The sequence below is a fragment of the Chenopodium quinoa genome, unplaced genomic scaffold (genome assembly GCF_001683475.1).
Source record: "Chenopodium quinoa cultivar QQ74 unplaced genomic scaffold, ASM168347v1, whole genome shotgun sequence".
Classification (NCBI taxonomy): Eukaryota; Viridiplantae; Streptophyta; class Magnoliopsida; order Caryophyllales; family Amaranthaceae; genus Chenopodium; species Chenopodium quinoa.
This window is the reverse complement of record NW_018743697.1, coordinates 5093818-5109125: the sequence shown is the minus strand read 5'-3', so window position 1 is coordinate 5109125 and position 15308 is coordinate 5093818. Positions and strand designations below refer to the sequence as shown.

General features: G+C 32.9%; 3 protein-coding genes across 3 annotated transcripts; 2 read left to right on the top strand and 1 right to left on the bottom strand.

The window, feature by feature from the left end:
* Nucleotides 1-2708: 2708 nt before the first annotated feature.
* On the top strand, nucleotides 2709-6466 carry LOC110684436 (GDSL esterase/lipase 5-like). Its single transcript, XM_021860898.1, has 5 exons — nucleotides 2709-3440; nucleotides 3665-3786; nucleotides 3987-4217; nucleotides 5447-5702; nucleotides 6184-6466. The coding sequence occupies exons 1-5, from the start codon at nucleotides 3164-3166 to the stop codon at nucleotides 6435-6437; spliced, it is 1140 nt and encodes a 379-aa protein (XP_021716590.1). The 5' UTR covers nucleotides 2709-3163; the 3' UTR covers nucleotides 6438-6466.
* Nucleotides 6467-7279: 813 nt separating this feature from the next.
* Nucleotides 7280-9122, top strand: LOC110683986 (GDSL esterase/lipase 5-like). The gene is made up of 5 exons (XM_021860382.1): nucleotides 7280-7645; nucleotides 7801-7922; nucleotides 7998-8228; nucleotides 8311-8560; nucleotides 8695-9122. Exons 1-5 carry the CDS (start codon nucleotides 7405-7407, stop codon nucleotides 8925-8927), a joined length of 1077 nt encoding a protein of 358 aa, XP_021716074.1. The 5' UTR covers nucleotides 7280-7404; the 3' UTR covers nucleotides 8928-9122.
* Nucleotides 9123-9470: 348 nt separating this feature from the next.
* On the bottom strand, nucleotides 9471-13690 carry LOC110684434 (ABSCISIC ACID-INSENSITIVE 5-like protein 5). The gene is made up of 5 exons (XM_021860896.1): nucleotides 13536-13690; nucleotides 11693-13196; nucleotides 10212-10283; nucleotides 10095-10124; nucleotides 9471-9948 (listed from the first exon to the last, which is right to left on the bottom strand). The coding sequence occupies exons 2-5, from the start codon at nucleotides 12998-13000 to the stop codon at nucleotides 9874-9876; spliced, it is 1485 nt and encodes a 494-aa protein (XP_021716588.1). The 5' UTR covers nucleotides 13001-13196; nucleotides 13536-13690; the 3' UTR covers nucleotides 9471-9873.
* Between the last annotated feature and the right edge of the window lie 1618 nt (nucleotides 13691-15308).

Sequence of the window (15308 nt, the reverse complement as noted above, 5' to 3'; positions counted from 1 at the left end):
TGACATCGTACATGAGGAGTTGATTTTTCCCAATAGATGAAAATTTTCTAATAATGAATGGTAATGAAATCATATGTACACAATATAACTCAAAATATGAGAAATAATAAAGACCAGCAGCATGTATAGCTAGAGAATGATAATATACCTCAATTAGCTTTAGTTTGGACTTTGAAATTTACTTTGTCTCAACTTTCTGCGCAAATCAAACTTCTATTTTAAAGTACTGTAATTTAAGTTATTAATATATTATGGAATCTACTAGCATAGTTTAGGTAGTGAATGAGCATCACCTGTCACAATTTGTAGGAAGTGAGCAAAACTATTTGGTTGAATGTGCATTATCACCAATTAAAATTTCTAGGATTTAAAATAAGTAATAATTATCCGCGTTGAAAATGAAGTTGAAATTTGCATACAAAAAATTTATTTGTTTAGAGAATTAGATAAATAAGTTTTTTAATCATATCGTGGTAAGTAAATGAAATCAACCAAACAAATTCCCGGCCTTTTAATTTCTAGAAAACCAAGAAGTTTAGTTATGCATCCCAAGTATTTGGATGTTAATAAGAAAACAACCATTAGCCCATTAGGTTTCAATTATATGATTTCAAGTGATTCAATCAATGCAAATTGAATAACCAACCATACGCTTCTTGCTTGGTTAACTTAGCTTATTGAGTCAAATTAAAGTTACGAGCTTTTGAGCTAATCTTACGATCTTACAAGAAGTATACAATTGAGAGGTGATGTTGCACATCTAATAGTATAGGAAGGATGAAACCCTCTTTAAAATGTCTGGGTTAAGTTGCATGCTTCTAAAGCAGCTTTATTGACAAATTCGCAATTCATTCTAGTAGTTGCCACTTTGTTCTTCATTTCACTTCCTTTTGATGTGTATGTGAGTGGGTTTTTGCCTTTGTTCTCCTCTGTCATTTCATGTACCAATTTTTTGAGGATAATGACCAAATGTTTTGGGAGATGGGACTCAACAATGTGGCAACAACCACCACCTCAACTCCTATATTCCTTTCAATTTTTTGTTTTCCCGACTTTCGGTTAATTGTGTACGGAGTATAAAATTAAAAAAAAAAAAAATAATAAAATTGATTTTCGGATTTATTGTAAAATTTCACTTTAGTGACATGTGGTTCAAATGTTCTCTTTTATCAATTTGACATTAGAATCTTGTTCAATTGGCGATCAACCGAGTGAAATTTAATTTTCAGTAACTCGACTACTTATATTGTTTATTTGTAACCAATTTTAATTTTGAATAACTCAGTAGATGTTTGATATATAAATGTATGTATGTTAATTCTTCGTATTATATTGGGAGAATTTTAAATGGAGAATCAAGAATGCATGATGAAAGATGATCTTTATTCTCGGGGAAAGAGTGGAAAAAGAATTATTCCCACGTTGGTCTAATATGAATAAATGAAAACAATATGTTTCATAATTCTTTTACCTGAAACATTGGCTTTGATAAAGCAAAGTTTTTTTTTTTTTTTTTTTTTTTTTTTTGACTACATTTTTTTTTTCATTAAGCATGCGGTGCTAATATACAACAAGGATTACACTTCCGCTGATTTATCACTAATTGGGGGTTAAGCCTATTAAACGGGTCAACCAGGAGTTTGACCCATCAATCAATCTTTTTAGTTGGGCAATCAATCTCATGTCCTATGAAATGAAGCCATTATTTGGAGTGAGTTCCTTCTAAAAGTGCCGAAAGTAGCCAATTGATGCATGCCAATATGCCACTTGTTGTTTTACAATTGAACAAATCAAAAGTTTAAGCATCATTTTAAATATTCTCATCCCATTTGTGGACATTCAAGTTATTGGATTGCAACTTAGCTTAATGTTATTTATGAGCTATATTAAATACTACCTCCGCTACATATTATGTGCAACGATTAGACATTTTTCCTCTCTACTTTATGTCAAATCGTTGCAAATAATATGTAACGGAGGTAGTATAAATGTACGTGATGCATGCTTTATATATTAAAACATACGTAGTATATAATAACTCATACTTCATCTTATATTAGTATTAAAAGTATTTAAAAGTCAAAATGTTTTATGTATTATAGGTGGGCATCAAACATATTAAAAATTTGGCTTATACTCGTATAATAGGAATGTTCGTGCACAATTATTTAAAATGCCCAATCACCACATTTAACTAGTGATACTCACATCAAAGACAGGAGTACACTAGATTTTTTTTTTTTTTTATATATATATATATATATATATATATATATATATATATATATATAAAGGTAAAATAAAATAAAGATAACCAAGCTAAGAATGATTATATTGTAGAATATATAAGCAATAAATAAATGTCGTTTTGAATAATCTCACTTCTTATTATCGAATTAAGATGCCCCTCTTACTTCAATTCCATTATTTGACGAGCTATATATATATATATATATATATATATATATATATATATATATATATATATATATATATATATATATATATATATATATATATATGTTTCCTATTACATTTGTAATTTGAACTTACCGCCAAATCATCATACAATATTATATTATACTTTATACTTACACAAAATAAATCCTTTAACACCGTATTTTCTCTATAATCAAGTAATCAATATTTTAACTCACAATTATTACTTAGCATAAACCAAAGCAAATTGTCACTTATTCTCCATTTTATTCTTTGTATACTATATTAATTTTACCATCCAATCCTTTATTTATAAGATCATGTTCACATATGTATTCATATCACATTCATACCCATGTTTGTTTCTATTTCATTGCAAGCAACTTCCTAATCATCAAACCTTTTAGTACGTAGTCAACTATTATAAGAAATAATATACTTTTATAGTTGGTTTTTGGTAAATACATGCTCTTTCTATTCATAGCTAGAGCTCTCCCTTTCCCTTCTTTTTGACCATGAAAGTGCCTTTATTACATACAAACTTGATTTCACATGACACATGACCTACTAGTCGAACTCATGGTACCATATATTATAAGACCAAAAATCATCAACCTTAGATTTGAAAATATATACATATGAATTAGTGGGGCATTACAACTTCCACACATAAACAACTTAACCAATTCCAAACAAACTAGAGGACCAAAAATCATCCCAAGCCATGTTATTGGAAAGCCTAATAATCTCTCTTCTTTATGTCTTGCTAATTTCCTTTCCCTCCAATACCAATTGCCTCATCTTATCCCATCATCATCATCATAAACACCACCCACTAAATTCTTTGTTCATCTTTGGGGACTCTATTTTAGATGTTGGCAACAACAATTATATCAATACCACTACTCTTGACCAAGCTAATTTTTCGCCTTATGGAGTCAATTTCTTCCACTACCCCACGGGGCGTTTCTCTGATGGTCGTGTCATTTCCGACTTTATAGGTAATATTATTTTTCTAATGTTTTTGTAAAATTCATGCATGTCAGCTAGTTTAGTTGGAAAAGTATTCGAATAGTTAATTATAATGTACCTATTAAACGCATGTTCAAAAAGTCGTCAATATAAAACTATAATCCATTGTTTAGTTTTTACATTTTTGCATGTATTAATCCAACAATAAAAATTGTACGGTCCTTGACTTACCAGCACCTTCGATGTTCCTCAGCGGAGCGTGCTAATCTTCCATTGATTCAACCGTACCTTCAACCGGGCAGACGACGATTTTACTATGGAGTTAACTTTGCATCTGCCGGAGGTGGTGCTCTTGTTGAAACTTTCAAAGGCTCGGTATGTATCGTAGGGTGCAAGGCTTTCTTAATCATCTTCAACTTTTTTCTTTATTATTATTAATGATATAATGTAATCTTTACATAATTAAGTATTGTAAGCATATCTTCCGCACATTTGACTTACAAATATTTTATGATACAGGTATTAATTATATATTGTTTCTACTAATATTTGTTTAATGTGAATTATTTTGGCAGGTTATTGACCTTCATATGCAGTTAAAAAACTACAAGAAAGTGGAAAGATGGTTTAAAAACAAACTAAGAGATAAAAAAACAAAGAGGAGGTTTAAAAAGGCTGTGTATTTTTTTGGTATTGGAACAAATGATTACATAAGCCTTTTTTTGACAAACTCATCAACTCGATTTACTTTCACCAAATCTCAATATGTTAGTATGGTCATCAGCAACATAACTTCCGTGGTCAATGTAAGTTTTCTTTGTTTTTTTTAAGATATATACGAGTATTATTCTGTTAATCATTCATGAATTTTCCTATAAAAATACACAAGATTATATTACATTTATACATATACCGATGATGCACTTGTTTTATATTTATACTTACGTAACTAATTTTGAAGCTCACCTAATCTATTGGAATATTCTTTTTATGTCATATGATTTGACATAGACCAATAACATGTTTAAGGTGGCTGATTTGAGATTCAATCATTAAATAAACATAAAATCTCGAGCTTTACCATTAGGCTAAGACCTTCAAACTGATACATAATAGAAAAATCTTTCGTATTACCCTATACTCCGTATATGAGTAATGTTATACTGTATGCCTAGGCGGGGGGTTAGTTTGACTTTATCGAAGGTTTAAATAATGCAGAATTGATCAAGTACAAATTAAGATGAAGTTTTAAAAATTAATGTAAAAAAGCTCTCAAGATCTCCAAGAGCTGGGACTAGCTAAAATACATACAAAGATATGATATAGCAGCGAGCAATATAATATGGACCATTCCAAAAGTCTGAATGAGAGGCATTCAAGGCTGCTACTTTGCGGCCCATCTATTAATGGCTATGACAATGAGAGATGCACTAAAGTTTTACCTCATTTTTGGACCACCTTTTTTATTTTTAACTTTGACATTAATTACTTCTTATCAAGGTAATAGTATTATATATGCAAAGGCCCCTACCTTTGTTTACTACGGAGTACTTGCTAATAGTCTTATACACTGTTAATGTACCATCACACGTGATTTCTACCTAAATCATTTGGCAATTCAATCGAGTGTACAATATTGACCAAATTATCAATTAATAGCTTATTAGGTGACTACAAAAACATGTATCGATTTTGTATTGCTATTCTTTATTACTTTGTACGTTAGTCGTCGTTAATTATATACCTTTATTAGTTACATACCTTTTTAATTCAAATGAAAAATGTGACACTTTATTATCATAATGCGCTAAATGTTAGAAGTCAAGGCCAGGCTTCATTAGTACGACTACATAAGCAAATAAGAAATAACGTCATGCTTTGAAAATACTAGTAAAAGCTTAGTTATTACGTATGTAATTAAGGCTATAATTTAATATTGTTTCAAAGACGGTATCAATCCCAACCCTCATTCTATTATATGAATCTTTATTGATCTATCGCGTTGTTTTTAATTTAGAAGTCTTTGATTATGCAGGATATATACAAGATAGGTGGGAGAAAGTTTGGGTTTTTAAACTTGCCACCAGTGGGTTGTTTACCAGCCCTTAGAATATTGAATTCAGAAGGAGATAGCGGCTGTCACAAAGAAGTTACAAGTTACATAAGGCTACATAACAAAGCTATTTTACAAGGCTTAAAAGAGCTAGAAAAGCAGTTACCAGGGTTCAAATATGCTCTTTTTGATTATTACACTAGTACCTTGCAAAGAGTCAACCACCCTTCCAAATATGGTATCTCTCTGGTCTCTTCCTTGACTTTTTTTTTTTTTTTTTTTTTTTTTTTTTTTTTTTTTTTTTATATGCAACTACAAAATTTGAAATAAATATTGTGAGGGGCTCAAATTTTTAAAATGCGAAATTGGCTTCAATATCATCAACTATAGCTTTGGTGCAGTGAACACCACCACCTATGAGTAGTAGCTAAAATAACGCTAACTTTTGCAATAGATGCAAAATTGGTAGCCTTTATGGATAAGCATACTTGGTTTTTTTCTAACTTATGACACACGCTGCATCTATTGCAAAAGTTGGTGTTGTTCTAGTTACTACTCATAGGTGGTGTTACTTACCACACGCATCCAACTATCCAAGAAATATTTGGTGTTGTTAAGGCCAATTTTCGCCAATTTAAAATAAATCACCTAGCTTGGTTTTTCGTACTTTATTAATTTCTTGTTATTTTATATTGACGGAGTAAATGGTTGTTAAATAGGGTACAAGGAGGGGAAGACAGCATGTTGTGGGACGGGCAAATTCCGAGGAGTACTCAGCTGTGGAGGAAAAAGACCAGTAAAAGAGTACGAGTTGTGCAATAATGTGGATGACCACATATTTTGGGATTCTTTGCATTACACGGAGAAGGCTAATAAACAAATTGTAGATGAGATGTGGAGCAACATCAATTATGGTCTTGATGATTTTCATCGTTCTTCATATACCATCAATAATCTCTTCCATTTACCATAATTCAATATACATTATGATCAATTATTCAATTCACTTTTATAAAACAAAACTATGACAATTATACTAACATCAATCGATATGCTTAAATTATTAGATCATATTCTTTGATCTGTTCATTTATGCTTAAAACTACATACAACTTGGAATCACTGAAGTCAATAACTTATTGAAGCAAATTCTCATCATGAATTATATACATAGTATCTAACTACGAGTGTTGTAGTTATTTTGGATACAATCTAAATTTGCAAGTAACCAATCTACGCGTTACAACTTAGTTAATATTATCATGTCTACAATCTATTATGGTGTTTCCTTGATAAGAATTAACCCACTTCAAACTCTAATTAATTAAAATAAATTCATTTTTTCTAGAATTTTCCCATTCAAAGTACAAAATCAATGTACAAGCATAATAATAATCATACTTTGTTTAATTAATTGAGTGTGACTTAGATCTTCCATGCCAATACGTTACTACGCAATTAGTTGTCATTGACGGAATTATATTATACGGAGTATATAATTATGTGATAAACTCCTTGTTAAGAAGAACGATTAAGTAAAGGGTTAGATAAGCTGGAAACGAGAATTTTTAACCTTTTTTAATATTCAATTAACATTGACTGATACACCCGATTACATTAATCAGCTTATGTTATAAATCCATTTTGCTAATTTAAGAAGCAACTCAGCATAGACTTGAGCATTTTCAGTACCAATAGACCAGTATATTATATCCTTGAAATCAAACTATGAATACAACATTTTGTATTAATTATATACTTAATTAGGACAAATATTGTAATCTAATCCGTTCATTAATTAATTTTTTGTTCTTTCGACTTTTTTTATCCTAGGTCACCAAGAACAAACTTTGATCGATCATTAACATATTAATCTATAAATTGATCAATACCACGTAACAAATTAAACATACCAGGAAGACGTACAATTTGATCAAACAATGGAAAAGAAAATAAATTTTCAGCTTCTCTCAATATTCATCCTAGCTTCTTTGCTAATTGTCTCAACATTAGCAAAAAACCCTTTATTCATTTTTGGGGACTCAATATTAGATGCCGGAAACAACAATTATATTAACACTTCAACCTTGGTTCAAGCCAATATAAGGCCTTATGGCATTACTTTCTTCCATTTTCCAACGGGGCGTTTCTCTGATGGTCGTATTATTAGTGATTTTATAGGTATGCATATTTCAAATCTTATAATAATATGATCATATCATAATATGTGTTGCGTTTATTTTAAACTTAAGTTTATGTGTTCTTTATCGACTTATTGAACTTTTATTTTAAATTAGTTATGTTACTTGTATAATTATACTCGTTTAAATTATCAGCGGAACATGCTAATCTTCCATTCATACCACCATTTCTCCAACCGGGCAAGCATCATTTTTACAACGGAGTCAATTTTGCATCAGCTGCAGCTGGTGCACTCGCGGAAACTAACCAAGGCCTAGTATGTCTCTTACAGAGCTAGTACGACCTATTCAATTTGATTCGAGTTATAATGGGATTCGATATCAATTTGCAGGTTATTGATTTCCATATGCAGCTGCAAAATTACAAGAAAGTTGAGAAGTTGTTTAGGCACAAATTTGGTGAAGTTGAAGCTAAAAAGAGGTTAACAAGTGCAGTCTACTTGTTTAGCATTGGAGCAAATGACTACCTTTCCTTATTCTTAACCAATTCCTCAATCTTGACTACTTACACCAAATCCGAATATGTTGAATTGGTCATTGGTAACATTACTTCTGTTATCACTGTAAGTCCTTTCTCTTTAGAATTTTTTCCTAACAGATCGATTTGTTCGTTATCATTGCTAAAGATTTCTGTTGATTTGGCAGGAAATCTACAATACAGGAGGCAGAAAATTTGCATTCCTCAATGTGCCAAAGATTGGTTGTGTCCCTGTGTCTAGAATTTCAAACGCAGATGGCGAATGCAACACAGAGCCTTCAGAATACGCCATGCTGCATAACAGAGCTCTTTTCCATGTTCTCGAAGAGTTAAAGATGAAGTTACCAGGGTTCAAATATTCATTTTATGACTTCTATACTTGTGCACAACAAAGAATCGACTACCCTTCAAAATATGGTATGTTCATCCATATGATACATTACAAACCCGAAACAAAAGCTTTTCTTTCGATTTTAATGAGCTGATTTCTGAATGTAAAATGTGAAAAATACAGCTTTGCGAATTCACTGGTGTTTTGTTATGATGTATAGGATTCAAGGAGGGGAAGACGGCGTGTTGTGGAACAGGCAAGTTCAGAGGGATATGGAGCTGTGGTGGAACAAGGCTAGTTAAAGAGTTTGAATTGTGCGAAAATGTAAATGATTATGTTTTCTGGGATTCAACCCATTTTACTGAGAAAGTTTATGAGCAATTAGCTGATGAGATGTGGAATCTACATTCATATGGATCACACAGCATCAAGGAACTCTTCTACTTGTCCTAAAATCAGGCAGAATGAAGGAAAGCAATGTGTAAACAACCAATATTGTAAACTAAGTGTACTTTTAGCTCAGTGTGAAGTTTGTATTGAACGCTTGTTGCTTTTGTTGAGCATAATTGATTTTATACAACAAAGATATCGTATATAATGGCATCATACTTGAAACAAAGATTATGTTATGTAGTACTTTGTATTGAAGTTTGTATTGAACGCTTGTTGCTTTTGTTGAGCATAATTGATTTTATACAACAAAGATTAGATTACAGATTGTTCAAACGCTTGCTTGAAACAACATAAGATACAATCAATTACAAAAGTCATTAGTAAATAATAAGTGCAAAAGTCAAAATATCGCAAATCTTGCAATTGAAAAACAAAAAATAATAGTAGTAATTACCACCATATATTCTCAATGGGCACAAAATGGATTTGAAATGACACTTAAAAAACAGAATTTATAATTTTATATCAAGCTATAAGCTTTTATCCAAAGTTAAAGTAGGTCATAAAACAGAAGAACGAAGTATTAGATTCTCATAAAAGAACGACTAATAAATGGAAGTCTGATTGATGTTGATGAAAAATGCCCATCAGAGATGCAATTTACAATAAATTTTGCTTTGATTTGCGAAACTACATGCCAACAGCATCATTCTAAGCTATGAAATTCAGATTGAACCAAGTAAAAAGTAAAGAAAATCTAAAAGCATCAAAAAAAGATGTTGAGAATTGGACATGCCCTAAAACTACATATCCCAACAGGTTTATATGGATCACATGTCACACTTCCTCTTTCCTACAAATACTGATGTTTAGAGGTAAGGAAACTATAAATTTGGAAGCTTTTAACCTAAAATACAATCCTCAGCTATCCAATAACAGAAAAGCATCCACTCCCTCGAAAATATTTACAAAAGAAAAAACCTACTGTAAGTATTGCACCAGTTTCTCACCACGGCCCTGTTTGCGTTCTCCTGAGCTTTTTCCGAGAACCAGTTTGTGCATTATTCATCATCTCCATCACCTGTTTCGCAACAATAATATCATACTCAGCTTAGTTCATCTTGTTAACGACTCAACACTACTCAAATGCATACCCTAAAACTCAAGATAAAGAACACTACGACTCATGGGAACCTAATAACAAGTAGATAAACAAACATGGTGTACCTGATTTTTCTGCTGTTCCATAATTTCCGCCTGCAGTCAGAAGAACAATTAAGTAAGCCACATAGATCATGGTTCTAAGCAAGAATAAAGTTTCAGCCAAAAGTTTTATAAACGTACCTGTTTCTTCCGTAACTCTAGATTCTCCTCTTTTAATTTCTCAACTTCCTGCTCCAGTTCCATTGTATAGGCCTAAAGAAGAAATCAGACAGCAGTGTAAGACTGTAAGTGAGACATGCACAGAAAAAGGCAAAGACATGAAACAATCATAAACTACAAGTAGATTTTATAGTCCTCTATGTCATCTCATAATTGAATTACTGAAGAACAAAACATGATTAGCTGTCGAGAAATGAGGGGAAAAGTCATGCCAGATATCACAACAGCGACAACAATTTGTTATTACATTTCAATTGTGCTTCTTTAAAAAAACAAAAACCATTTCAAGTATGTTTAGTCATAAGGAAGAGTATCATTAAAGCAAAATAGGCTAACAACTGTATATTACAACAGCACCAGCAATTAATCATTGCATTTTAAGTATGTTTAAGGTTTCAAATGGACCACAACAAAATGTCCCCCTCTCCCCTTTTCATCAGTGGAAACAAAAATAAAAATTAGGACATGTTCTGTCTATATCAGAGGACGCTTTACTCATAAGGTCTCGACTATTTTACACAAGATAGAAACTACACATGAAATACCTTACTTTTAAGTCCCAATATACTTTCAACTATTAAAAACTTAATACAGGGAAAGCGATACTAACTGATCTCTGAAATCAAAAAAGTTGCTACATTAAAACATTGTTTACAGGACCATGCATAACATCTGTGACAGCACCAAGCTAGCATTCATGGAGTCATGTCCTATGTCATTCAGAACTAATTTACTGGCATAACAACGTAACATTGCTTTCCCCTGTTTACTCTAACCTCTATCTGATCTATCATTCTCTATATTTTTTGTTACTTTATTTTCACAACTTTATCATATTTCCATTTCCCTCCAGGCTCTATTCTTCTTCGGCAGAAAGAAGCTTTACAATGTCTTAGGTAAGAAACACAAATCTTGTGATTATAAAGTGGTTCACCAACATGAACTAACATTCAGCACTAATGTTTTTATTCAGCAAAGCATTCATCACACTTAGTCAGGCGCTAAGACTGCTAACGCTGACCATATTTGAAGTTATTAGAGATACTTTCATGACAGAGCAGTAAAACCAAGGTATGCAAAGACTACACAAACAGGTAGTTACTAGTACCACATTCGTACCACGGTCCTATATCATATGTTTCAACCAAAACAGCCAATTATAATCTATGAACAGCTCAAATTCATACACCATTTATCATCAACAATCTGAGAGAAGTATACAACTTTAGACTATGTGATAAATGCAACATGCTAGCAAAATACAATGTTACAACCAATTAGCCATATTATGCATGTCCTGCAATGATAAAATAGGAGATACACCACAAAAAACAAAAAGATGAACAACCAGGCAAAACAAAACAGATAGTCAACACTGTACCCACGAAATAGAACCATAAAATTGACAATAGAACCAAGAAGAATAGGAATATATGCAAAACCTGTTTCCGTGCTCGGGACCTTGCAGCAGATTCTCTATTTTTTATCATTCGCCTCTGCCTCCTTTCAACGACTTTATCAACTGCATGGATTCCTTTTCTCCCCCTAAGACCACCACCATTAAACATGTACGGAACCGGTGAAACAGAAGATGAATCTCCATTGCTCCTCCCAAGCCCATCGGATGACAAAGCTGCGGGAGATCCAGCAGGAACACCTATTGCTCCACCTCCTCCCAACCCAACCATACTCATCCCTGCACCACCCTGTTGAGCAGTACCAGTAACCAAGTTGTTGTTCATCCCTGGATCAGCTAATCCTACGATACCAGTCATACCACCCCTCAATCCTGTATTACCTAGCTGAGCATTACTGGGTAGAGTCATCGCAGATGCATATGAGACAGCAGGCTGTTTCGGAAATAGTGGCTGTTGCTGCTGCAGGTGCTGCTGCTGTTGTTGCTGCTGTGACTGCTGAGACATCTGCACTGGTGTTGGTTGTTGTTGTGATGTTCGTACTCCATTAACATTCAACGGCAAGTTAGCTGATTGCAAGGACATCTGATGATTATTCTCCGCTAAACGATTACCCATCAGTTCAACACCTCGACCAGGTTGTTGAAAATTAATTCCAAAACCAGTATTAGTATTATTATTACTATTGTTATTATTAGCCCTTGAGAAATCCGCAAACATTCCAGCAGCAGCAACAGCAGCAGCGTTAGCATTATTAGGTTTCGCAAGCACTTCTGTATCTTCCCTTACAACCCCAGCTCTCACCAAGAACTCCTCCAAAGTGATCTCCCCTAGAGTCTGCTGTCTCTGATTCTGTGGTACATTAGATCCACCTCCCCCATCCTTAGTTCCATTAAACTCTTTCGCTATATCCTTCCAAACCTCATCAACCGTCTTCTGACTAAGCGTCCTAGGTAGTGTCAATGACCCCTGCCTCTGCAAATACCCACCTGAATTCCCCCCATCCTGACCACTACTCCCTACAGCAGCAGCAGCAGCTGCAGCAGCCGCGGCTGCTGCCCCTGCTCCTGTTGTCATACATTGTGTTTCCTCAGCACTCCAAATGTTCTTTAACAATTCATCCATATTCATAGACCCAAAATCCTTCCCCATCCCTCCTAATGTGTTCTGAAATTCGTCGAATGTCAACGAATAAATCGAAAGCTGCCTTGCTAACCCGAAATTCCCTGACCCTAACCCAGACCCTGGTGGTCTACCACTTCCACCAGCACTCCCATCACCTGCTGCTTCATTCCCAAAACTCTTACCAAAGTTCATATTACTATTACTCCCCATTTTTCACCTATTTTCAATATTCCAACTATCAAACTAAAACACCCTAATCAAATTCCACTATTTTCCCACAAATCTAACCAACTTTAAACACCAAAATTACCACTATAAAATACCAATAACAACAATAAAAATTGCACAAAATCAAATCCTTACTAGTAAAACCCGCTTCAATTCCAACAATCCTTTCAACCACAACCTGCAACATCACAACCAATAATCAATGACATTACAAAAAAAAACACTAAAAATCACACAAAAAAAAAACCCCAAAAAAATCAGGGTTTTTCAACAAAGATCTCATCTTATTCATCACATCATTTCTATCCATCCATCACTCATCAACTCAAATCACTAAACACCCACCAAAACACACACTGATCAAAACCCAAACAACAAAATAAAAACCCAAAATTCCAAAATAGCAAATCAATTATCCAAAAATAAAAAAGGGTTGAATAATTAGATGACTAAACTTCCAAAAAAACTAAAACAACAAAAACAAAAAATAAACAAAAAAAAAAGAGTTTTTATTTACCAGTGGGAAAGTTTTTAATTAAGGACAAGTGTCGGCTGTCTAGCAATTCGCTCAAAATTTAGAGCAACAAAAAAAAAATTCTCTCTCTAATTTGGTTTCTTTCTCTCTCTACTCTTTAATAAGGGGAAGAGTCTTTGGTCCATTTTTATCCCTTAATTTTTTTAATAAAGTGGGCCCCATTTTGATAGGGGTACGTGGACCAATAATAATGTAGTAGGAGAGAATGATGCGACTCTGAAGAGAGTGGAAACCGTTGATTTCATTCTAACCAATCATATTCTGCGACATGGACTTCATCTAAACCGTCCACGTTGCACTACCTAAAGTCGATGGATCAGGCCTGGCCATTGTCTCACGCTTTCTTTTTTAAAAAAAATAATTAATTTTTTTTTGGAATTTTTTTTTTGGATTTATTTTTTAATTAAGAAAATAATTTTATGGGTAGTTAGTTGGTGGGGTTATGTGAGCTAAGATGCGCCGAGGGGGAACAGTTAGAGTAGCACCAGTCCAGCACTACTATTTTGCTTTGCTTTGCTTTGATCATTTTATTGTTTGTTTGTTTGTTTGTTTTATTCATACTTTTTCTTCCACTTTCCTCATTGGGTGTGTTTATCAGATCTATTCTACACGGCCGTTTTTAGTTTTTTTTATATTATATATATTTCCGTCACTTCTCTTAATTGGTCTTGTAACTCTGTTAATGTTCATTTCTGCATGTAGTGTGACAAATAAGTTCGGACTACATTAATGTAAGGGTAAGTGAAAAGGATAAGAGAAATGATTTGTTCGTTTTGAGGGATAGAGATAGGACTAAGATTGAAATGAATCTTATCCTACCAAAGATATTGTATTGGAGACTATACTAAGGGAAGATATAAAAGGCTAAGAACAATCTTAAGTTTCCATGCATAAAGATCAATAATTATAGATTGTTGTGGTAAGGGAAGATACACAAGGCTAAGAACAATTTTAAGTTTCCATACATAGAGATCAATTATTATATTATCATTAATTTCATCATTATTTCTTTATCTGTATCATATATCCTATATCCTTATCCCATACATAACGTCCAAGTTTAAACTTTTGGAGTTTTGACTCATTTTTATCTATGAGGAACATATCGAGCTTTGTTCAAATTCATTTTAAACAAAAATGAATAAATAATATATTTAATGTTCATACTTGGGTCGTTTTAAAGTTACTGGCTAAATACGCTATTCTATTCGTTTTATTTTACTTGTCTTAGCTTAGTTTACGATATTTTGTTTTTACTGACTTCCTAGAGTTAAGGTTGAAGAGATTTGGGGAAGTGAAAACCCGATTAAATAGAGTTAAGAACGACTAAATACTTAAAAAGGAAGGTCAACAACAAATTTTGTGGATGAAAAACGTAGAAGAAGAAAATTATTGTTCATTGTATCATTATTATATTGAATGAGAAAGGCATTACATAATTAATATTTCCATGATCGAAAGGGTGTGACTTATTTGCATAGGGAATGGAGGAGGGAGTGGAACGAAGAGTATGGGTTGTACTAATAATACTATTTTAATTGCATTTTCTATTTTTAGTATTGTACTATTATTGTTGTTATTATATTTCGTGTGTGGCGTGGCATTGAAGGGCGCAAGTTATTTGACCTAAAGTCCAAACTAAACAAACCTAATTAGTTCAAATTTTGTTTGGATTAGTTTGGACTTAATATATATTGAGAGTTTTCAACCCAAAGAGGTAATGTACAAGTAGGGTTCATTATTGAGAGATTGATA